The sequence below is a fragment of the Atractosteus spatula genome, chromosome 6, assembly GCF_055471065.1.
Source record: "Atractosteus spatula isolate fAtrSpa1 chromosome 6, fAtrSpa1.hap1, whole genome shotgun sequence".
Taxonomy (NCBI): domain Eukaryota; kingdom Metazoa; phylum Chordata; class Actinopteri; order Semionotiformes; family Lepisosteidae; genus Atractosteus; species Atractosteus spatula.
In genome coordinates this window covers 48,708,212-48,732,876 of record NC_142711.1, presented here as the reverse complement: position 1 = coordinate 48,732,876, position 24,665 = coordinate 48,708,212, and the positions used below count along the sequence as shown (strand labels likewise).

Genomic DNA, 24,665 nt, shown 5'->3' with positions numbered 1-24,665 from the left:
CCGCATAAGAAGTTTGCAGATAATGGAGGGACTTCATGATTCAGAAAGGATAGAAATGTAAAAAAAAATGTAGCTATCATGGTACTGAAGTATTTCTTAAATGTCACATTATTCTCACAGAATATTTTGGTTGAATTGTGGCTTTTGAATACATTTCAAAATAGTAACATTCAGCTACACATATTTTTTATTTTGGTTTTTGCTTTACATTAAATGGCTTTTTTAATCCTGAAATTTCTGTCGCTAACAAATGCTGTGAAGATTTGGAAGCTCATCTGTCCGTGTTATGGATTTTCATCATACATTCCCCGTGCTTCTTTGTAAACCGTTCTCTTTTTTGCACCTTTAGCATCTTCGCCCTTCCAGTTATTTTATTTCCCAGCTTGTAAAAAACGTGGAGAGACATTATAACACGCAGCACAAGCCCTCCGCGTTATCACAAACCGATGAGGTTACTTTTTAAGTACACTAAGAAAGTGTACTGCTATTTTTTTCCCACCCAGCGAGACCTCCAATTCGTACTCCACCACCTCTGTGGCTCTGAAGTCAGCGCTAAAAGAGTGGCACAAGAAATCCCAGTGCGGAGTGATCAAACCATCTCCGAGGCAGTGCTGTGATTGCTAAGAGGCGGCGGGATCGGGAGAGAGAGAGGGAGAGGGAAGAGAAAGAGAGTGCGATCCGAAGGGAGGAGTCGTGGAGAGGAGAGCAGCTGGAGTTGCCTCTTCTCAACTAAATTTACACTGAATACAGTAATACTCAACCACGAGATTAATACTTTCTCTCAGACAGACTGTAGTTTTTACAGGTTTGTAGGCACTTTTTAAGAGACTAGTTAGGTGCATACTGTTTAGTTTAGTGCAGAAAGGAGAAAAAAGTTTTCTTGTTGAGCGCTTTTCAGAAAGTGAAGCTTGAGAAAAAGAGCGCATGATTCTTGGCTAAGCGAAAACTGAAGAAACATCTGCAACCAGACAAAAAAAAAAAGATTCAATTGGGAAAAAAAAGATCCAAGAAGCAGCCTGGAAAAAGGAGCTTTCAGACACGTAAGTACAAGAAACTAAAAGAAGCGTGATGAATTTTGAGCTTCTTTTGAACTGCATAGCCCTGGCAGCTTATGAAAGTTTGAAAAAAAGAATGTCTGTTGCAGTCTGTCAGAGGGATCAGATTACAATTTAGTAAAAGTCTGCAAAATTTGCTGAAAAAATCCGAGACTGAGAAAAGTGTAAAAAAAAAGATTCTTCTCGTTCTGCCACCTCTTAAAACAACACAAAAGATTAGCATTTAAAGCATGAAAGTTTAACATATTTAAATAATAACTTATTACTAGATTCCTCATTTTTGAAGGGGGTTGTCTAAGCAATGGAAAAGCGCTTGTTCTACCATTTTCAATACTGGCATTTTTGAAAAATTTCTAAACTTGTTGGATAGGCGATCTCTTTGCTTTTATTGTTTGCTGGTTACTGTAATCTGGTAGAAGTCTATGGAGCGCGTCGGAGGCAAGTGTAATTTATAAACATTTGCTGGCGATTAAACGAAACATTACTGTTTATTTTTTAAAAAAAGATACTGTATAAAGCTTACGATTCGTTGTTAATGCAACATTCGTGTGTGGTTTAAAAAACACAAAACTCTGCTTTAATGAATGTAACGTGTGATTTAGAAATGTATTCCAAGAGTGCTGCATCCTCTCAACTTTTTAGTTTTTTTTCCATTCGCGGAGAAGTGATCGTTATCGATTAACTATACTCTGCTTATAACGTTTAACTCCTTTTTGCAGTGATGTATAAAAGACGACTGAACAGCAAAGCCAATGAAGTTAAGTGCCTCATATATAGAGATTTTATGGAATAGCTCTCAAAAACTACACATAAATTGCTTACACAAGAATTGGTGGTATCTTTTGCGAAACATTTTCCTACAGACTATTAACAATAAAGAGCTATAGCAATGCGCTGTCGAATTTGTTTGTTCATCAAACTTTGCATTTGATTTAAGCAGATTTCATTTAAAATGTGCATTTCGGCTTCTAGTTTGCTTTCAAATGGCAGCTTGCCATCACGTGTGGAAATTTGTTTAAAACTTTCCCTTTTAGTTCTCTGCCAGCTCTTTCAAGGTTTTCACTGGTTGTGAGATTAAGTCTATTGGATTGGTAGATCATACACATTCGGTTTTCATTCAGATTCCCTTCAGACTATCCAAAGTGACAAGTTTCAGAGCACACATCAAACCAAAGGGGCCTAAATTCTGCCGTGTAGCGTTTTGTTGTGCAAGTATTTCACGAAAGTTCCTCACCTTCTGAATCTAAAAAAGCCGAACAACATAAGTGCTTAATGAGGCTTTGTTAATTTTTGTAACATGCCCCAAAAGTTGCATTTAATTAAAATTCAAATATATGACTTTTTTTTGAGAATTAATAGCCCAGTTATATTTTCTTCTCTATATCAAGGGCAGAAATCGTACGAGTTAAAAGGTGCATATTCAGATATTATTATTAACTGTCACTTTATGAATAATTTACTAATTTTAAAAGTTCCATTACATATGGCGGCACAGGACAATTACTCTTAAAAGCAACAGCCATGTTAAAACTGATCTCTTGCAGATCTGTTGTTTAAAAACCGAACAGCCCCAAAAATGTGTATTACGAATATGCTCAAAGAAAAAAATAGTCTAAAATATTTTTAGGAAAATGACTTATTGGTCATGATTATATATAACGATTAAAATAATCTTGAATAAATATTAATATTTAAGGTCCCATTGTTTTTAAGACATGAGCAATATATTAATTGTGCGAGAATGTTTTCTGTGTATATAAGTCCCGTGAGTAGCACTCCAGTTTATTCGTGTAAAATTATTTAAATACCCATTAAAATGTAGGTAATGACTGTTAAGCTCCCACATTTCATTATGTATTTTTTACCAAGTATTTAATAAAAATGCTGATTTCAACATTATGATTGTGTAAAAGAAGCACATGAACTGGAATTTTGATCTGATTATTAAATAATATGTACTCATTTAAATCATATAGGGAAAAGTGCTGATATTTAAGTCGTTTATCCAGTGTATGGAAAAAATGATTTTTGAATTAAATTAGAATAATCGTTTTTTGACCAATAGAAGCTTGTTGCAATAAAACAATTTAATGTGTCATTCTCGTTTTTAGAACAGTTGTTGAAAATGTTAGAAGGAACAATAGCATTTTTTACCTCCACCCCAGAAAACCACCACAAAGGAAAAATATATATGGCACAAAAAAGTTTATGAACTAACAGTCTAAGAATTTTTTATTTTTATAAATATGGTGTTAATGGCCAGTACACAAACACTCCTTTCATCTATAGGGCATACAGGATGCATATTTTAATTTTCAGTATCAGGTGACAATAATTGGGACTTTATCTTAAAAACCATCTATGGGTGAACTGACAGGTTTTCACATCCTTTGGAAAACCTTTTTGAGAGATTGGTAGTGCTTTTGGATTATACTGAAAACCTTTTTTTTTTCTTTAGGGAGCTGAAATAAATCACTACTTTTGGAATATTTAACTGCGCTTTTTAGCCAACAGCCCTGTGTATACGAAAGCTTACTATTTAAAACCGATGCTCAAGAACTCTGGACTCATTTATTTTCTAAGAAGATGTAATTGAAATGGAGAACTCAAATAAAAAAAATGCATTGTAAAATGAAGTACCTTTTTGTTTAAGGTGAGAAAAACAAAGTGAATGGTTTCCCTAGGTACAGTATCTCTGGGTGTGCTTTCTGGCAGTTATACACCTTTCCTAACTGTCTGCAACAAAGAAAGAAAATCTGTACCAACAGCAGGCAGGCTATTTCAGTGATATTTACATTGCTTAATATTTATTGTAGCTTTTTAACATTTTGTTACGGATTAGTTGTTAGCTAGATCAAAAAACGTTGGATGACTTATACAAATTCTGAAACCCGGCTCTTAAAGACATGTATTATTATTATAGGTTTTTGTTTTTAATAGTCTCCTGAAATAGAGCTGTAGTCAGGCCAGGACTTAAAATGAAATTTTACACTTTGATGATTTTTAACTTTGATATATTGACAGTGAAAAAAAGAGCTCCATAGCTTTCATAAAAGTTCAGAAGTAACACCAAGCAGCAGTCAAGTGTCTCAACACATTTGTGTTTAACCGCAGAAGAAAAACATGTCTATGGGCACCATGGTTTCTTATCAATCCCCTAATCCCAGATCCCAGCAAAACCTTGAGGGCATGCCTCAGATCTTGCTGAAATCATTGTAGACTCTCTTCGTTTGCAGATTAAATATGCTATGTGTTCCTGGCTCCAGCAGCATTTTTACAAGCTCTCTGGGCTTCCTGTTGTAAGACCCCCTTCTGCAATTTTAGTAGCTGCTAAAGGCAACTTTTAGATGGTTGTCTGGAATAACTGGCCCCCGCAAACTCCAGGGGTCAGCTTCGAAATGCAGTTTGATGCAGGAAAACAACCATTTTACCAGTTTCTAAAGCAGAATTATTGTTTTATTACCTTGACCTGAACCGACTGAAAATGAACTGGGCCATTCAATTAACAGTGCGATCTGAGTCTTTTTTTAGGAAAAAATAATATTAGTAGCTCAGGGGTGTGTGGGTGGGGAGTAGGGGCTGGAAATGGGCATGCACAACGCACTGTTTGTAACTAGATTAAAAAATCTTGAAAGCCTGCATGTAGCACAATTGAATAACACACTGCCCTTTACTGTCTGCAAAGTCCTGAAGTTGTTGCAGACCAGCAGTGAGAGACATGTAACACTGAAGAGGCTGCCCATTTAGTAACTCAGTGTAATAGAGTTAAAGCAAATGTTATTCATGCAGCACTGCTAGTTTATTATTGTAGCCGAGCAAAACTGTAATTTGGTCATGAAAAGCATGTGCTTTGATCAGAAGTTGTCATTTCTAACGTTTTTCCTGTCTCCAGATTTTGCATACGTGCGCACCCTATGTAATAAAGGCCTTGACATTTAGTTAGCCTGTCGTGCAAATTATGAACGTATCAGTTTTGCAAAATTTCTAGTCAGTTTGTTTTGCGTGAATGTGTGCAAAAAGCTGCATATAATTTTGCCTTTCTTATTTAATTAAACATGCATCACCAATCATAATATTTAAAATAACATGTAAACTGGCACAATGTAAAAAATATACTTTTATTAAAATTAAATATGTATTTTCCAGATTTTAAATTTTACTGTAGATAAATACATTTGTTATATTATCTGGCAAAGAAATGAATTCCTCTAATTTATTTGTCTATTTCAAGTTTTTTGACGTGGAAATTGAAATAGAAATTTGGTGAGAAAGGATTTTGTATTTGTAAAACTGGATTTAATGTCATAAACATCCCAAATATTAAATGCTTTACATGTAAAAGGCATTTTTCTTTCACTAGTCTGCTTAAATGTGTAAATATGCTTTGTGTAGAACTTCTAAACTCTTAAGAACCCCTAAGTGAAAAATCTTTGATGTTATGGTGCCTTGTCTACAAACAATGTTCACAGAGAAAATAAATAATAATTTCCTAATATATTGCAAGCAGACTTTGATAATACATTTTGAATAATGTACTGCCCTTTTTTGCAGTTTAGATTCAAATGTATCAGGTGTAAATGCCAATGTTGATACCTTATAGATACATTTAGTTTATTTTCTACTTTTCACAATGCCAAGAAAATTTGTGATCTCAAACACATTATATCTAGTGTGCTATTATGCCTCCTGTCAGAGGTGAAAGGTAGACAGAGATTCTTTCTTTTTGTGTTTAGTGGTTAGGCTCTTTTGCATATAAAAAGTAATGGTAGTCCATATTAGAAAATAATACCTGATCGTTTTAAAAAGGCCTATTTTATTTGAGAACTGTCAGCAGGGCTCTGAATGGATCTTTTTCATCATTGCAATTTGAGGACTAATCAGTATTTCACATGTAAAATATGGTGCTTTTGTGTAACTGTATGTTTTAACAATACTCAGCAGGGAATTTGTTGTGGTAATTGTAATCAAGTGTTTTAAGTCAAAGCCTCCCATTGGAGGAATCAGACAGTTAAAGAAGGTGGACATCCCCCTTGTTGCATTTTAAGCCACTTTATGCTAGCAGCTTGATGGGACTATACAAACCTCATAAAGAAATTGTAATTAGACATGGCAAAAAAAGCAAAATTGCCGGCCAAACGCATATGTCATGCAATTCCTATGAGAACTTGAGCAAATTTTGTGCTTAAAGGTTACTCAATGAATGGAATTGTGAAGGGCCATTTGTCAAGGTACTGCATGGTTTCTGTTAGTTTTCAAGCTCCAAACTCATTGTCTACACGGCCTGGCCATTAGTCATCAGTGTATTAGTGCTGCCTTCAGGCTATGCTGCCCAACACTTCTTCACACCATTACTGCTCAGAAAGTGTTTGTACTTGGCCGACTTGTAGAATTACTGCTTTTATTTCTGCTTGGCTGGTTAAGAGGTGAGCCTCCTCCCTACTTTCTAGCTCATTGTAAGCCCTGTGTCCTTTAGAAAAGTCCTTTTCAGCTGGGATTTAGAGGAAGGTTTTTTATATTGTGCTATACAGTATACTGGTATGTTAACTGAGATTTTGGTCTGTTTTATACAATACAAATAAATGCCAACTCAGGGTACAGCAAGTTTAGGAAAAAACAACACGACAGTCCACATTTTAATTGAGTTGAACACACAGGGACCCTGCTGATTCCAAAGTCCCAGTTAAACATTGTTGTGAATCAGCTACAGAATGGTGTTCGCTTTCGGAATTATTTATAAACTGTGGATTTGGGTATTTTAGATCTCTGCCTCTTTCAATTATAGTACATCACCTGTACAGCTCTGTGATGTGCCTAGCAAATAGTCTGGTAACTAGAGGAATTCCGTGTTGCTGCCTTTGAAGAGCTACTCAGTAGGATGTGATTTATTTGTGTTTTAGAAGGAAGCAGGAAAGGTATAAGAGTAAAACCTAGTGGCAAGTAACAGACTTTTACTCAATTTTAAAATAGTGCATTGATTTAAAAAAAAATAGTATTTATTAACAGAGTGAAATGATCATCACAAAAACAGAATTCCTAATTTGTTTGTTCCAAGTCAATTCTTTTTTTTTCTTACAGTACATGTACTGATACTGTACATGTGTTAATGGTTCGTTATTAACTAAAGGGGCTTTTGTTAATTTCCCCAAATGCATACTGATGAATTGTGTTTCTACTTTTTATGATGTATTGTAAAGGATTTATTAATAAGGGGCCTCATCAAAATTCAGCATGTGTTAAAATTTTTAAAACCCTGTTCCAAGCAATGTGGATGATGAACATCTGGCCAAAAAAAGAATGTGAAATGTGAAGTTCCCACATTTGTCAATCAAAAATATAATTTTCTTTTAACCAAACGAGGAAAAGGTAAATCAGAGGAAAAATTGGATGTTAAGTAGAAACATGTTGCTTCATGTCACAGGTTCATTGATCCTCCTAATTATATTGATATGATGTGAAATGTATTTCCTTGTTCATTTGGGTCTTAGGCAAAATATCTGATTTATAAACATGTTTTTTGTTAAAGCTTCATCCAACAAGTACCATATGATAAGGGAAGTTGTTTTTGTGCAGACCAGCAGGTTATGTGAAAGCATAAACCACAGTTTGCATTGTGACAGAACAAAATAAACAGGGGTCTGAAAATGTAATTAATAAAACAGTTTGAGGTGCAAAGAACTTGATTTGTCTTGTCAAGGACAGTTGAACATCTCAAATGTAAAATTTCTGGCAACTTATGTTTTTAGCTCTCTGAATCAAAGCTCCTTTTCAATGCATTTCTTCCCACTCTAGTAAAACTGAAGGAAACTGAAGGTATATTTCGAAAACAGAAAAGTTTTCAGTTAGCATAGAACTGTATAATGTGAAACAGGTACCACTGTAAAGTTAATCACTTTTTCATAGTGTTTTATGACAATGAACCACATAGAATCTGTTTTACTTCACAGTGATGAGAAGTGTTTTTTGTGATACACTTGTTAGTATCTCATGATATAATCTACAGTTTCTCAAATATACAGTATTTTCTTCATATATATTTAATTTCCAACTCAACTGACATACACAAGTCTACATACTGTATATATGCTTAAAAATTATACTATATCATGACCTGTCCTATCCTCCCTTAGTAAAGAACAATTTAAAATCAGGTTCCTTAAAGAAGAATGAAGGAGTTTAAAAGAAAAGCAGCTATATTAAAAAAGCTGTAACAGAATTAACATTCTATTCTCCACGAATCAGGCACGTTTCTGTAGTATGTTTCTTTCTTTATTAAAGGTCAATACAAATGTGTTCAACCCTGACAGTGAGCAATTTAAGTTCCAAGAAAAGAAAACATTAAATTTAACTAGTGGATTCAACAGCTGTTATTAGATAGCTGCTTAGTGTTTCTTTGTATGTTGGTTTTTCATGTGTTTGATTTGATTATGTCAAAGTTCAGGATCTGTGGTGGCTTCCAAACTTCATCTAGTCAAGTACAGTACATCTTCATAGCTACAGTATTTGTATAGGAAGTTACTTTCAGCAATTCAGGGCTTTCCACAAGGAAAAAGGTAGGAGCTTATTGCCCATAGGAGTAATGTGGAAAAAGGCTGAGATCTGGGTGTCATGTTATTCAAAGAATTCTAACGAACGAGGTAAAAAAGCTGACTCTTGGTGGTCCAAACAGGGGAAAAGGTAGATGCTTAAAATGTCTTGGGTCCCTAAAGTGAGATTTAAAACAAAGATACTTTAAAAAAAAATCTTTAAAAACAGTTCATCGGAGCATCAGAGTTTTGTAAGTCACGTAAACATGTGGCCTTTGCAAGAATGAAGAATGAAGATTTTTTTTCGAATTGAGGAAAGTAATGGGTGCTATTTAAACGATTTAAAGTTTTAAATAGCGAACACGAAAGCTCATAATTGTTTCTGACCTGATATAGCCCTGCTGTGTAGCATTAGTCTGTAGAAACACATCCAGTGGCATACCAAAGGACGCAGTCTTATCAGCTACAGTACAACAGGTCAACCCAATTCCTACCATCTGTAGATGAAACTATACTCCCAGCAGAAATGGGCAGCTGGACTTGCCGTCAGCTCCACACATACAGGTGAAGGGTTAATATCAAAGGTTTATTAAATAGACCTATAAATTGATATATTGTAAAAATTGATATATTGTGCTTATATTACAAGTAGAACTTAAATGTTTAGATGTGCGTCTAAAAACAGAATAATATAAGCTGAAAATTGTATGATTAATGAATGTACTAATAAAAGTAATGGTATTATCTACATAGAAGCACATTTATGAGTAAGGAGTTCACAATTTATTTGCCTTTATGTTAGTTATTTGAAACATTTATTACACTGGTTAACTTTAATTGAACAATCAGAGGCAAAGCATACTGCATTATTTAATTGTATAAAAGGGGTTGATATGAATCATTTCATCAGTGGAGAAAATAACTGAGAATAAAAATGTGTTAATGTTTGTTATCAAAGACAGCAGGACCTAGGAAAGGCTCTGAGCTGTAGATATATCAAAAAATTTGGCAGTTGCAGTGCTGAAGTATTTCATTGTCTTCAGCAGTCTGGATTTTTCAAAAGAAACATTTCCATTCAAAGGAGCACATTTTATTATTATCCCACTGCTTAAGCCTTTGGCCTCTTTTAACCCCTGATGCATTGAAGTGGCAATGATTTAGATAAGAAACTTGGCTGATTAAGGTGAAGTATGTCTTTTATGGTTGTTACCCACACTGTAACTTAAGAAGGAGACACAAAAACGTGTTGTAGTGATGTAATGATTATATGTTTGTCCTTTTAAAATATTTTTTATTTGTTAAAAAGAAAGTGCTAGTCTGTGATACATTATGAAAAGGGCAATTTAGATTATTTTTACAATTTCATTTTAATGAATATGTACACAAATGTTTTGTCCAACCATTTTGACTAAATTAATTGAATGCTATTGTTGAAAATGCAAAAAAACATCACATATTAAGTCAACATAGAGTTGTCTTGTGTAAAAAATAGTTTCAAATTAGGAATAAATTTGGAATTCACAAAAAGTTCAGAAAATTAAATTTGTCACAGTCATTACTAACTAATGCCATTAATAACAGTAATTTTAGTTGATCCTGTAATGAACAGTAGTTCCCTTTTCCCCATTTCAGTGCCATAAATGTTCTACGGTCTAATCCATCCTGAAATGTATGAAGAACTCTAGAGAAGCTTGCACATACAAGCTCTTCTGCTGCTTTATAGAAACAAACGTGTTCAATAAGACGTTTTGTTAATTGAAATTACTGTTTTCATAAGTATCAGATTTTGTCATCTTCAAAGGCAGACACCACTTACCGCATATATTTACCTGAACAAACATGCGCTCTAAAAATGTGGTGATATTGGAGTTAAATGAAAACTCCTTTCGTGGTGCAGAGCGAGCAGACTTAATTCATGTTCACAGTAATTATGGAGTAGCCCATCACACCTTTAGAGCATTATGCAGTATACCGTATGAAAGGTCGTTATGTGTTCTGTGCAGCTCTGTGTATGTGTTTTAGTTTTGTCACTCACCTGGGTCCCAGTGAATTCCTGGGCTTTGCCGGGCTCCTGTTTCGGTATGCTCTGCCTCAGGCTGGCAAAGCCAAGCACAGCACCAGGATGCCTTGAGTTGAGGGCAATGCCATGTTGTGAGGCCCTGTGTGTGATTCCTGATCCCAGCGTTTCCATGACTGCGAGGCCTCTGGTGGAGAGAGCTGAATGGTGCCAGATTGCTATGCTCTAAGCCAGTCTGTTTCATACTGTCAGAACAAAAAGGGGGAAATTATTTAGCATGAAGCTTTAAGCATGCTGTTTCTTTGATTCATCTTTAACTGTGTCTCTATGAATTGGTGCACTTATTATCCTTGTTACAACAGTACAGTGGCAGCAGATGTTCCTTCTGTTTGTCAATTAACCCGAGGCACAGATAATAAAATTGAATTAACTTTTTTGTTACTTTTTATTTATTTTTAAATGAACGTACAATCTAATTGCGGAATAGTTGTGCATAATATGTAAAATACAAAAAGACCTGTGAGTGATTTCTTTTTAAATGACACTTCTCACTTCACTTTATTTTGTGAAGGTAAGTAAACAAAACAGCAATAATCGTTTCTTCTGGTATATTTTACTTCTAATTTTTAAATAAAAATGAATTTGGACTGGATTACAATTGAAATTGTTATAAAACAACCTCCAGTTTTCTGAATTCAACTGTTTTTGTACAACAAGCTGTTTTTCTTCAAATCGAAGACTATGCAGTTGTAGCATTTTCATAATTGCCCCACCTTATTATTTGTTGAAGGTTTGGGAATTTGTTTTCTGTTTCAGAAATTATTGAGCAGAGACAAATATAGATGAAAATGTTTTGAACCTACTGTGATTAAGGAGGTCACATCTACTGTATATGACTCTTAATAAGTGTCATGTGACAGACCTATTATATAACAGTTTAACAAGCAGTCGTCACATCTGATTAATCCAATGATTTTTTAGCTGGTAAAGATACATGGGAATCGGCATATTCCGTGAGTTGCATATGTAAGGTTTATCAAGCCTTTTGATATGACTGAGGTCACGTTTTGGGATTCATAAAATCTATTTTTTATAAAAAGGAGTTCTGCCCTACTGCATTGTCCTCACATTTGTTTTTGATTTAAAAATATCTTTACTCCATTTTCAAAGTGTAAGAAATGTAAACTTTTTTTGTTTTTTGTATACATACTGTGTGTATGGAAAAAAAAAAGATTTTATTTTATACCTTCAGCTCTAGAGGGATCTTCTAAGGTTAGGAAATCTGAACAAATAGATTCCTTCCTGTCCAATATGGGCAGGTATTAAAGGGAGATATGAATTATGGCTTTGTGTGACATTCTCTTTTCTTTCATTTCTATGTGGACTGAAAGTTTAAGCTTGAAGTTGTCTTGCTCTTTAGAGAAACAATTTAATATTAACATGAGTACCCACAATACCTTTAGAAAGGCTATTTGAAATGAAGGTATGTGATAAGGGATACACAATATTATTAAGGAGATTGTTATATTTGTTATAATTGTTTTATAAATCTGTAAAGATAGTATCAACGAAATAATCACGAAAGACTAACTTGGCAATAATCTATGACCAAACACTACACCTAATACAAAAAATAACTTCTAAGCAGATTGATATGCTAGAAAAAATGTTTTCAGGCTGAGTAAATGATGGATTTGTCTATATCTTATAATTGTATAAAGTGTGAACATATTTAAATGTATTTGCAGTGCCCTTTGCAAACACTAATCATACATCAGATCCTGTTTCTAGAATGAAAAGGTGTGAGAGAGCACTACAAGATCACTAATGAATAAAGAGCACCCTGTGAGAAAAATAGTATGTACATCATAACAAGTTGCTTGTATTCCACTGGAAGAATCATGTATGAACATTTTTTTTCTCAGCAGAAGTTTTCTATAATCTTGTTTAACCCAGGCATAGAGTGCAGGTATGGGAATTACTAAGAGGGTAATAACTTAGTTTAGAAATCTCCAGGAGAGTCTTTAAGTAAACATTATTCTTCTTCAGGGAGACATGGCTAACACTTGATAAATAGATCTGTGTTCAGGCAGAATAATTTCTCACTTAGGGCTCTAATGGGGCTGATAATAGGGCTGTTTTGCCTAGCTGATTGCCTATTTTGTTTGTTATTTCACATTATTGTTGCCTGTAGCTATTTAACTTATCATAGGCACATTTGCCTATCATTAATCAAGCTTCTGGAGCTAGTTTCAAATGGTTCATGTTAATTCGAAGGACATAAAATGCAAACTGTTCACAGAGAAGGAAAAAGTTATTCTCAACATACCTTAATAGGGAGTACCTGAGTTTAAAAGTGTTGATTACATATGTTGTGGTCCTTCAGACTTCAGTAATTACAACTTATTATTGTGCTTTAAACACAAGTTGCCAGTAAGGCTTTTGAACACACATGATTCAAAGGCATAATGTTTGTTAATTAAAGAAAATGATCCACCTGATCTGGAAAAAGAAAGAAAGAACTAAACCAGAGACAGTATTTTGCATTATTTTTGTTGAGTATGTGTTTTAATTATAGAAATTCACCTATTTCAAAGTTTGAATTGAAATTTCAATCCCACCTATTTTCTCAACATGACGTGGCAGCACACTGAGGAAACATGAGTTTTAAAATGTCGCAATGGAAGTGACAGAAAATGGATAGTGATTGCTTGTGAGAAAATATTTGGTTTTTGGTTAGTTGTTTTTGAGAATAAGGAGAAAAATATAGACTTCCTAGATTTATCGTCTCATTGTAATTTCCTTGGTTTTTTACGATCACGCTGTAGCTTGCTTCTTGCCTTTTAGAAAGTTTTCATATCTAAAAGTGCTGACTGGCCTTTACTGAGATGTATTTTACATACATTAAATGCAGTATGCTCCTTACAAAGCCACTGCTTTTCTCCCTTCTCTTCGTGTGTACTGCTTTACCCTACAGTATATATTTTTCCAGGTGACTTACTTTACTTCAAATAAGCTCATGTCACATAGCTCTGAAAGCTACTAGCCTTGAGAATGAAGGAAAAAAGACTGTCATATAGGGAATCAGAAATCAGGAATCTGTGCACTTTGACAGGTCAGGGTAATTGTAGGTGGCTCAGCACTGTGCTTTATCTCAGGAAAAAGAAAGTCATCATATGGTAGGAAGAATGAAAGTTTGTATGGATATAGCCACACCCAAAAACCTTTTAACTGTTACTTCAAAAATAAATGTACTAATAATTACTTGCAGTTGTGTAGAGGGAATCAACAGCTTTCCTGTGGATATTGTCGTAAAATTGAAGAAATGAGTCATTTGTCTCCACTTTGTTGAACTGGAGTGCCATTTGTTCGCTTGTCTTCAGCACAACTTGAGTTGGGCAGAGTAGGTTTTACTTGCAGTAAAGTCTTTGAATTTCATGTCTTTCCAAAGACAGATGCTGATGCTTTGCTGTCCTCATAAGAAATGACCCATGGTGTCACAATAGAGGGTTCATAGGCTGATTACAGTTCTAAACTGGGCTAAACTGATCTAAAATTGGCTACAATTTAAAGCATAATTAAACAAACATGCCATCTTTTAACATATTCAATTAGGTGGAGCAGGCTACGTTCTAATATTATGTATTAGAGTGATAGGGCTTATAGAATAAAAAAAATCTTGTCAGCTGTCTCAAGTTTGAAATGTAACTGTTTTTTTACATTCCTTAGTAATCTTTATCTGTTTATTAGTGTCCATCGAACAGTAGTTTCTATGAACGTAATTAGAAAAATAGTGATAGTTTATATACAGTACAGTACATATGTTTTTCCTGATATCACAGTGACATGATTTTTATTAACTACAGTTGACTGATTGCCTGCTTATATTTATAATGGGTGCATCAGGCTAATATCCTAGTCCCTGCTAAAAGCTTGTCTGATTTGCTGAAATTGTAATTTGGGTACCATTCCTGACCTAATACTTTCCCTTTTGGCACTCTTTGTCTCCTCTCATTTTGCAATACTGTGTTGTACGTTTATGATTCTGTACTTAAATGCTTATTAATTAAAGCCTGTTTCTCATTTTACCTGTCACCACCATTTCACATGGGCTTTATTTTATGTTTTTTTTATTTTTCTGATCTGATCAAAGCATACTGCACTGATATTTTAATCTTGAGAAATTGGCACATCTGTGCATTTTTATTATTTTGCATTAATGAAATATACTAAAGTGTATAGGAACACCACACTGTGTGGTTCAGTTATGGCTTTGGCTTAATTAAGAAAAGACAAACACAAAAAAGACTGTGACATTGGAAGAAAACTTAAATATGTTTTTGATATTGTCTTGAAAATGATAGCATTTGTTTTTGCTAGAAAAAAAGACTTCAGTTTTTTATATTTTTGCTACCAGTAAATTGACAAAGAACACATAAAAGTGTTTTTTCATTTCAGAACACTTAGCGAAATTAAAGGTTTATTGATGTGCTTTTTAAACTTTGCTTATCTGCATGGTAGCAAGGGCAAAGAATTTTGTAAGCATTAAGATTACATCATGTCTGTTTGTTACCCACAAATGTAAGATGTTCTCAGCTCATTCTGCTATAAAATGCATTTGGTCCCATACCAGTTCTCCAAAGCATCTTAAGTGGAATGGTCTGGGAAATGAAGAAGCACACTAGTATAATCTTATTAGTAATACTGGAAGCCGCTAACTGGGTCTAGAAGCCAATCGCAAAGTTGCCCTTGAAAAGACTATAGAAGGATTTCCCTGTTGATCTTAAAAATTCCAAATTTGTTTGCATTTATTCTTATTTATTTTCCATCACTCTTTTTTTTACTGGAATTGTATCGACACATACAGTTTTAGAAGGCAGAGATTACAGAGATCATTTTTACTGTCTCTCTACATACACAGTTGGAGTAAAGCACTTTTTTGCTAAGGGAGTGTTAAAATTCGCTATGCAATCCTGCCTTGGGCTGGGAAAATATTAAATACTGTGAACTGCTGTAAAACCTGTTAAATGTATACATATACACAACCTTGTCTAACAGTACTTTAGGACACTGCACAAGCCTGATCCTTATTAAGAACGTAAAGCACCATGCTGAAAAAGAGAAAAATGCAGAAAAGCCCAATTAATTTGAGGTAAAAATGTGATAAAACAAATAGATGCATGGGAACTACAGCAGAAGCCAAGTAAATTGTGCACAGTAGTAAAATTAAAATGGCAAATTTACTCTTGTACGCCCTCAAAAGAGAACAGCCCTTAAGTGGAATTCATAGAGGAGTTTGATTTGGAAATGACTGGGCCTTAAGGGCTTTGGAGGATGAACAGGACTAATACAGCTTTCTCCCTTGAAAAGGAAAAGGCCTTTGCTCCGGATCATTTTATCCATAGTGCTCAAACCCAGTTGGAAGCCCAGTGAAGTCCGGTTGAAAATAAAATAAGAAACAAAAACAAACAGATAAAACACAAAGCCTTCAACCCTGCAGGTGAGCAGATGCCCACTATCAAAAGACTGCAGGAGGCTTCTATTGTTGCCTTGCTCCCCTCCCTCCCGCAAAATATCCCCCGCCCGCCCCACAGCACCACTGCACAGATTTTCTAAAGCAAATGTGTTTGTGAAAGGCAGAATTTGTTGTTTTATTCCTATATTCCCAAGATGGGAGTCTAAGCACTTTTGATAAGATTGATAAAGAGTCCTTTCTGCTTGAGAAAAGCTTGTGATTCCCTGCGCCCCCTCCCAGCCCCCATTCCACGCGGCTGCTTCCTCGCACTTCTCGCTGTTTGAGGTTTTATTGGATCCCTGAAGAACGTTCCCAGAAGCGTGGATCAAAGTGGCGCAGATGAACCTCCCGAATACCCAGAGTCATTTCTTAAAAATTAAACATGCTATGTTTGCTTGCACAGTGATCAGAGCGCTCTCCATGTTGATAACCATCAGTATGAACTTCCCTGCCGCTGATGTAATGATGATGAATGCTGTGACACCGCTGTTCCTGACATCTCTTCCCAGAGGATGCGATGCATTGGCTAATGAAATGAATACAACTACAGTGCCACTGAGGGAAGGGGGTGGTGACAAATAAAAAAGACAACATAAGAATGCAACTGGAAAAAACAAATCAGGCAAGAGAAGTGGATGACAAGAAAGAACAAAGAGTACAGGAGGAAGGCAGAAGTTGTTGTTTTTTTATGACATCTGTGCACTGGATTGGTAAAAGGCTATTGCAGCATAAGGCTGTTCCCACATTTATAATGGTAAACTGATTCACATCATATCAGTATGCATGTTTTAAATAGTTAAAAGCTCTCCCTGTTTATGCACGGATAGAGGTGGTGCAAGATAAAACTTCAGCAGTATACCCCACTTATGTGGTATATGCCTACACTACATACAGCAGATGTGAAGCAGGTGATGTGCAGAATGATGTAAAAATTGCCTTTCATTTACCGTATTCCTTTAAATTAAGGCATTCTTTGATACTGAATAAATGATTTTTTATTCAACGGTTTCCTTTCACATGATAACCAGATCCCTGTTTTTGAAGTGCTGCAGAACTTCAGTGAGATGTGCTTCCTTTGCTATCGGCACCACCCCAGTGCTTTTTTGACCATAGAAGGAGGTTGGCCCAAGTCCTCTTCCCAGGTCGGGGAGAAAAGACACACCTGCAGGCTGGTAGCTGGTGTAAGGAGGATTAAGTAGAAAATGCCTAGGATTTAATTGGGTATCTGACCTGTTTAAAACACACAAAAGGGTCAGTAACGCTTGAGCGGCTTAGAGCTGTGAATATTTGCTTTGCCAAAGGATTGTTTATACTCTGTTTCTTACCTCGTAAAGAAGTGGGAATTGGTATACTCACTGAAGTAGTAGAAAGTTGAAAGCACTTGGCATTTAGGCCTTGGCCTTTTGGAAAGTTCAGTTGCCAAAGAGCAAATCATGTGATTAAAAATGCTTAGTGAGGAATCCATCCCATCTGGTTCTCGGAAGAGTGGTTTTGTCAGTGCAGTTGTTTTTTGTATAACCCTAGTGTTGTGAGAATGGACAGTGTACGTGCTCCATAAGCAAGCAAGTAATAATGTGGTTGCTATAAATTATACATGCTTATGTACCATGGTATTTTAATTCCGGTGATGATGAGAAATGTCTTTATATTTGACCAATGCTGTGAAATAAGAAGAATTTGTTTCTTCTGATGACATAGTTTAAAATGGGTTGAGTCTGATTATAACACACAAATTCATATGAAAATGATTAGAGTAAAGACAGCTTTTGTTTATCTTATTTTTTTATGTTGAGGCACAATTATATTGTTTTCTTTTTACAAGCATTACTTGCAGATGTTGTTTTTGGGTTGAAACAGCTTTCCAAAATCTGGTGTAAGGACAAAAAGCCTGTTATTTGAAGTAGATTTTTCCATTCTGGTTAAGTGTGGGTGATATCTACAGTAGCTATGCTTAGTTGTTCAATGGTAATCTTAAAATGTATCAACAGTGCCTGTAATCTTACAGTTTTAAATGACAAAATGTAAGTTTTCCTATCTAATTATTTTGCAATTGAAATGTATTGAACGCATATTTACTGGAAAACATATTTAGTATGCTATAGTAAGTATTGACATGAACCGTTGATTTGGGTTTTTAAGGACATACTTCTTTTACAGCAGACATGTCTTTGTTTCTCTTATCCTCAAGATCATGATGTTATGATATGTTGCTCTTTCCCTCTCAGATATTGCCCCTTGAAAGCCATGTGATAGTGGATAGTGGATAGTTGCTTGAATCCAAAACAGGTATACTTCTAGACAAGTAGAATATTTAATGTTTAATGTGTCTAAACTGTGAAGGCATAGGGGGAAAATGCTGAGATTAATTATCTTTTCATGACAAACTTCTCATTGGGGATTCATAAGTTTGACAATGAAGCCCCTCTACTGTGATGCTGTATGACCCCCTTCAGAAAATTCAAGTATTCTCAAGAGCATTTTTGTGTCACTTATCATAGTATTTAGGCTAATCCTAAAGAACCAACTGGTTTTGATTAGCTTGCCTTTACCATGGTGACCCCCATTGAGAACTCCCTCAGTGAGAATGGCTACAGTGTAGCCTTAGTCAGTCCTCTTGGGCTTAGGAAATTGGCATTATTCTTTAATGAAGTTTCTTCGATAAGTAGAGAGCTAAACAATATAAGAAATATAAATGACTTTGTGATCATTGAATCCAAATTGTCCATGGATCACTGGAAAGAGTTAAAACATGAAATTAATGTTGAACAATTTTACAGAACTTTCTGATCTTATAGAAAGTGCTATTGCTTAAACCACTGGGCAGTGCATTGAAAGAGTAGTGATACATTTAGAGTGTTGGTCACAATAATGGCTTTTATGTCCGTTAAAAGTGATGTGTCCTATGCTGAATGGTAATCTCTGAAGACAGGATAGGTATTATCTTGTTCTCATTATATTTTTTCAAATGATAATATCCTGTTTTGTGTAATGTATTATAATTGTGTAAAATAGTGTCATATACACCATTAAACCCCAAAAATGGTTCTAATAAAGTGGTGGAATCTTTGTTATAGAAGTTGTCTTCAATCAGTGCAAGTAATCAGAAATTTCCTCAGTACTCTGAGGAGTTTTAACAAAGAAAGTTGAACACTTGCTTAAAAAACAAAAATGGATAAAATCATTCCTGTCTCCCGGCAGTAAAATTAAGACAGTACAAAGGAGCAGCTGGGTTTAAGATTGCACCATCCTGACACTGTGTGTTCTCCTAGGTGTTCGTTCAATGAGAGGTTAAGTAATGAGAAGTCATCATGGAAGCCCAGTCCCAAGCCAGTTCCGCAGCTGAGAAAAAGAAAGTTGAACACATCATTGTGAAAGGCTCGACTCGAACAGATGTCAGCGAGAAAGCAGTTGCCTCCAGCACGACATCCAACGGTGAGTTACTGAAGGGATTTACAGCCCGCCAAAAACACAGTCATCATTATTTCTTTCTCCCTCTCTCTCAGGCTCCCTCTCTCTGTATCAGTTGTTGCTCTCTCAAGTGTGAACAGAGTAACTGCACCTGGATTGCTGTTTTATTTTCTGTATTCTGAAATACCGTGGTTGGCTCAAGTGAAGAAATGTTATTCTGTAAATTAATCCTCCACATGCTATGTTACCAGTACATTGTGGCTCAGTTAATCACATATTTGTGTTTAGATTTTTTATCATGTTTTCTCTAGTGTCACAAGACTTTTTTATCTCACTTTTTGTAGCTTTATGGTCTTGTGTATTTCCTCTCCCACTAATTGACAGTTTATCTCAAGCATTTGCTTTCTTACAGTTATTTTACCATGAAGATGGAAGGGATTTCAGATATTTTCAGAAAACATTAGGCTAATATTGTTCATTCACCTAATTTAATATCATATCAGTGCTCTACATATAATCTACACAGTATCATAATTCATTTGAGCTTCAGCTCAAAGTTCTCATAAAAAGCAACCAACAATAATAAGAACATTTAGCCTATTTTCCTCCCTTTGTACCCTTATTGTATGCAATAAATTGAGGAGTGATTAGTGTCATTGATACAGTACTTTTTTATTTAAACTGTTAGAATTTTAGAAACTACCAGCAGAGTGTGATTTTGTGATTTACCAAGCAATTGTTTTGTTTATTCCAACTGACAGTTGTCAGTATCTCCATATCATATACGCTCTTTTGTTTCTTGATAAAATCACTTGGGCTGCATGGCTCATGTGGACTGGAATGACAAAATGCTGTGCTTTCTACACTTTATCATTGAAAAAAGTATTATTTTGTATCTAAATAATTAACAAACCATATGGCTTATACTGTACTTCTGTTTTTCTGTCTGTTGAATAATTCAATATTTGTTGATTACTTCAACTCAAATCTTTTCAACATTACTCAAATCCCAGGTTTCCATCCTTTGACCATCCTTGAACTTTTAAACCAGTTTGGTTGAAATACAATAACCACTTACTACAGTTTACTACAATATTCATTAGGCATGATGGTGAAAAAATGCCTGTAAATATTCATTAAAAACTCTGATCTCAAAGTTCAGAGGTCTAACAGCTTAGAGACAGGTGAGAAACCAAAGCTTCTTAGATTTATTGTACCAGTTTGCTTTTACCAGATATGACATCAAAGTGATCAAACCTAACTTTATTCTAATGACAGCAACATGGAAAACATAAAGTAACTTTTTAAAAAAGTTTAGAAAATTTGATACTGTGAGGTGTCAGTCATTCATTTCAGGTTATATGGACATATTAAACTGCTTGTCATCAATCTGACATCTTCAAATGGTTCCTCTTTTTAATGGCTTTTAAGGAAAGAATCAGCTTTCTGAATGAGATGGCGAATCCTTAGTTGTAATAACTCCATAACATTCCATCTGAAATGATTCCTTGTTTCAAACTGCAGCTGTGCACATTTGCTAAAGTCATAAAAAAGCTGCTCTCTAGCACAGAGGGGCCGTCACCAATCGTAACTGCAGGGTGATTTGTAGGATGCCAAATGTTATTGTCACAAGTTCCTAGCTGGAGACATCAAACACCACCAGCTATAGTGATGGGGTTAATTAATTCTTGGGTTCGTTCTCTCTCCATATGTAAGTCTTTAATGTTCTTTCAGGAAGTTAGGGGAAGCAGGGGGTTTGGCTTTGCATGTGAACCATCTTTGAAACACTTTCACTTGGTTTCCCATTCCAGATAGTAATGTTGTTTGGCATTTGGCTTTATTTAACTTTTACTAAAGGTAAGGATGTGATTAGAGACATTACAGGCATTGCAGGCTTAATAATACAAATGTAATCACTTGATTTTCAGATCTTGGTCTATCAGACCAGTCCTATGGTACCACGCTTTGAGTGACATATAATTTTAAAGTTAGTTTACTGGAAAGCAAGTATTAGTTACACAGTTTCACATGGCTGAAAAACTAACAAACTAATCCAAAACAAATCATGAAGCAAAGAAGCTAGTCTAGACGAGCAAATACTTCCAAGAAGAACATTTTGAGAGTTAGATAGTACTGTGAAATCTCATGGAAAAGTAAGGTAACAAGTATTAAAATAAGCACAACGTACAGGCAGATCATAGTGTTGAAGTCTCTTTATTTGTACTTTATAATGAGTCACCTAGTTTTAATACTGGCAGGCTTAACAGTAACACAGAAAAAAATATTATGAATTGAAAAAAGAAACTGTGGTTTGAACCTGTTATGGTCACATTACATTGTAGGCTAATTGCATTTAAGGACATACTATAGTTAATCTCAAGCAGTCAGATTAAAATGTGTGGATCCAAGGTATGGGATCTGTGCTTTCCTAGTTATGCTTTTTTTCTTTTTGGAGTGAGTTATTAATTTAACAGTAATTTTAGTTATACTTTATTAGTTTGCCATGTTCATGTGTGTTCATGTCTGGGCTCCTTGCATATTGTTCCTAGTGTCTGTTGCTTTCAAGTGTTTTATTTTCCCCTTTTCAAAACCAATACAAAGATCACAAAGAAAACAGTTTGTCGTGCTCTTGAACTCACTGACTTATTTTTACAACATCCACTGTTATCGTGCAGTGCTTTGCTGCCTTGTAGCATGTGTGCTGTACATGGAGGTGCCTTTAAACCCAGCTCTGCCATGTTGATGCCTTATCAAGTGTAACACAACACTCCTTCTTTAACCCTTCCCCCACCCAGATGAACAAAACGTAATTGTTACCAGATGTAGAGTAATCATGAATGCCACTTCTCAGGAAGTTCCTAAGAAAATATTTTTACCATGATATAAACCAAGCTTACAGCCCTGGTCTGGAGAAACTTGAACCCAAACGAGAACGCTAACTCAATTAAAGCTAATTAAATAGAGATGTATAGGCATTCACTCAAGTCATTTCTGTGTGGAGGGAGAATGGAGGTGAAGCAGTTAAAACAGATTTCTGTACTTTTTTGAAAATATTGTAAAACCAATTCCAGCCCGAACTATTCTGTGGCCTTTGGATCTTTTTTTTACCTTTTACCTTTTTTGTCTCCTTGTAACATTTTATATCCCTTTTTTGTTATTTTACATTGTTAAAAATGTGAGAAAACATGAGTTTCCTGACTATTTCTAAAGCTTTTATTTGCAAAGTTGACAAATTTGTTCCATGTTTTTTTCTAGAACTTTAAGATGACATCTGTTTTTCATTTCAACAGGTGCGGGGTATACGTGGACAAATCACAGCATAATTTCTTTTGATATTTGACTTCTGCTACAGAAAAATATATTGTTGCGTAGTTCTGTTTAAGGAAAAGAAAGAGCATGAGCTCGTGTAAATTACTCAGATGCCTTTGTCTACAGTAAAGAAAAAGCACTTTATATCTTGGGGAGTATGTTATACATTGCTATGATGGAATGTCACTGTCCTAACACAGTTTATTATGCAACACTTGCTGTCAAATCTGGGTTTATTAAATGGGTGTGTCCTTCTACCCCCTGTGACTGATTGGACTGTATACATTTTTAAAAGTTAACACAAATTCTTGTGTCTGTATATATGTTGAAAATTGTGTATACACAAATATTGTGTAGCCACACATATATTTAGGTTTAAGTAAATACAACTTCACCTTTAGAATAGAATATGAGACATTTTGCTGCACCTTTTGCTTTTTATTTGGTTCCGATGTGTCTGTGGGTGAAGTAATGCAAGTTCGCTGAGGCAAACAGGCAAATTTGAGTGCCGAAATCTTGTGAGACGTCCAGCGCATTTCTGTCTCTGATTTATGTGGCATTTTAGGCACATTTTGGCATGATAAAGCAATTAACTTTGCCTTTTACATTGTGCAGACTAAACACTGTGCCTCTCCTTTAGCCTGAGAGGAATGTGCATAATATGCATATGCAGTGTCCTTACTGTGAAGACCAAATGCACTTTTCTAGTACATGTAAACACCAGGATTGTACTTTTAGATATAAACTGTCAACATTTTCCACTGAAATGAGGAGCTGAATTTCCTGTTGTCGAAGTTTTGAAAATGTTCTTGTTGAATCACAGATTTAAAGAGAACAGGAAAATTAATGTTTTAGAATTTTAAAAGTGTTCTCTTGTGTCTTAAATGCTAGTTTCTGTCTTAATTTGAATGCATCTGTTTAATTACATAGCCATGAGTTACGTTGTATTAAATCAACAAATAAAGATGACATTTACACTTGCGTTTAGTGTTCATCCTGTTGTTACAGGAAAATGTCATTCATTTGATCAATTGAAATTCCTGTATAATATAAAAAAATAAAAAAATACTGCATTTCAAATCCAAAGGCAAAATATTACGAAATAATGAAAGTCAGGTAAAAATAGTTAACTCACTTTGCTCGGTCTCTCTTTCAAATAAGATGTTACAGAAAGGGTACTGGCTTTTAAGGTTTGCAACTTTTGTTTCAGAAAGTTCAGAAACATTTATAGAAGCAGTTAATTTTGGGGTAGAAAAGCAGGTTTGCATAATACAATTCCTCAGTATTTCTGTGCTTCAGGACTATTTTTTGCATCCTGGAGATATATTATACACTGAGATTATATTTTCAGATATTTTTATATTTTCAGATTTGAATTACTCAATAAAAACATAACTTATCTTATTCTATTTTGGCAGATAGCATATTGCTTAAAAGTTCAAAAGTTCATGAAATGACTTTTATCCCTTTTCTAATTAATTTTGTCAATGACTGATTTTTTTCTTAACCCTTTTTTGAGACTGTAGTTTAATATATTAGGCCATTTAGCCTATTGGACTTATTTGCCTTTAGTAGCTAAATTATCCAAAATCTGACCTGGTTGACTGGGTAGCTTGTTACCAGACTCTCTGTCGAAAGAAGTGTTTCATATTCTCAGTTTTAAATGGACATTTTAATTTCCTTTTGTGTCCTCTGGTTTATTTTGAAGTCAGTTGAGTCTACATACTCTACTTTTCTCTTGTCAGAGTAGAACATTCCTTTGAACCCAAGCTAATACCTGATTGTTCTTTGCACAACTGATTCCAGAACAGCAGTAACTTTTTTTTCATGGTGACCAG

General features: G+C 35.0%; 1 protein-coding gene across 2 annotated transcripts in view; it reads left to right on the top strand.

Moving 5' to 3' along the window:
- Positions 1–683: 683 nt before the first annotated feature.
- gli3 (GLI family zinc finger 3) overlaps positions 684–24,665 on the top strand; it is a 160,309-nt gene continuing 136,327 nt past the window's right edge. For both annotated transcript variants that reach the window (XM_088919355.1, XM_088919354.1), the window contains exons 1-2: positions 684–1,040; positions 19,380–19,542. In XM_088919355.1, coding sequence (XP_088775481.1) covers positions 19,419–19,542 — 124 coding nt within the window. In that variant the 5' untranslated portion in view covers positions 684–1,040; positions 19,380–19,418. The remainder of the gene's footprint in view (positions 1,041–19,379; positions 19,543–24,665) is intronic.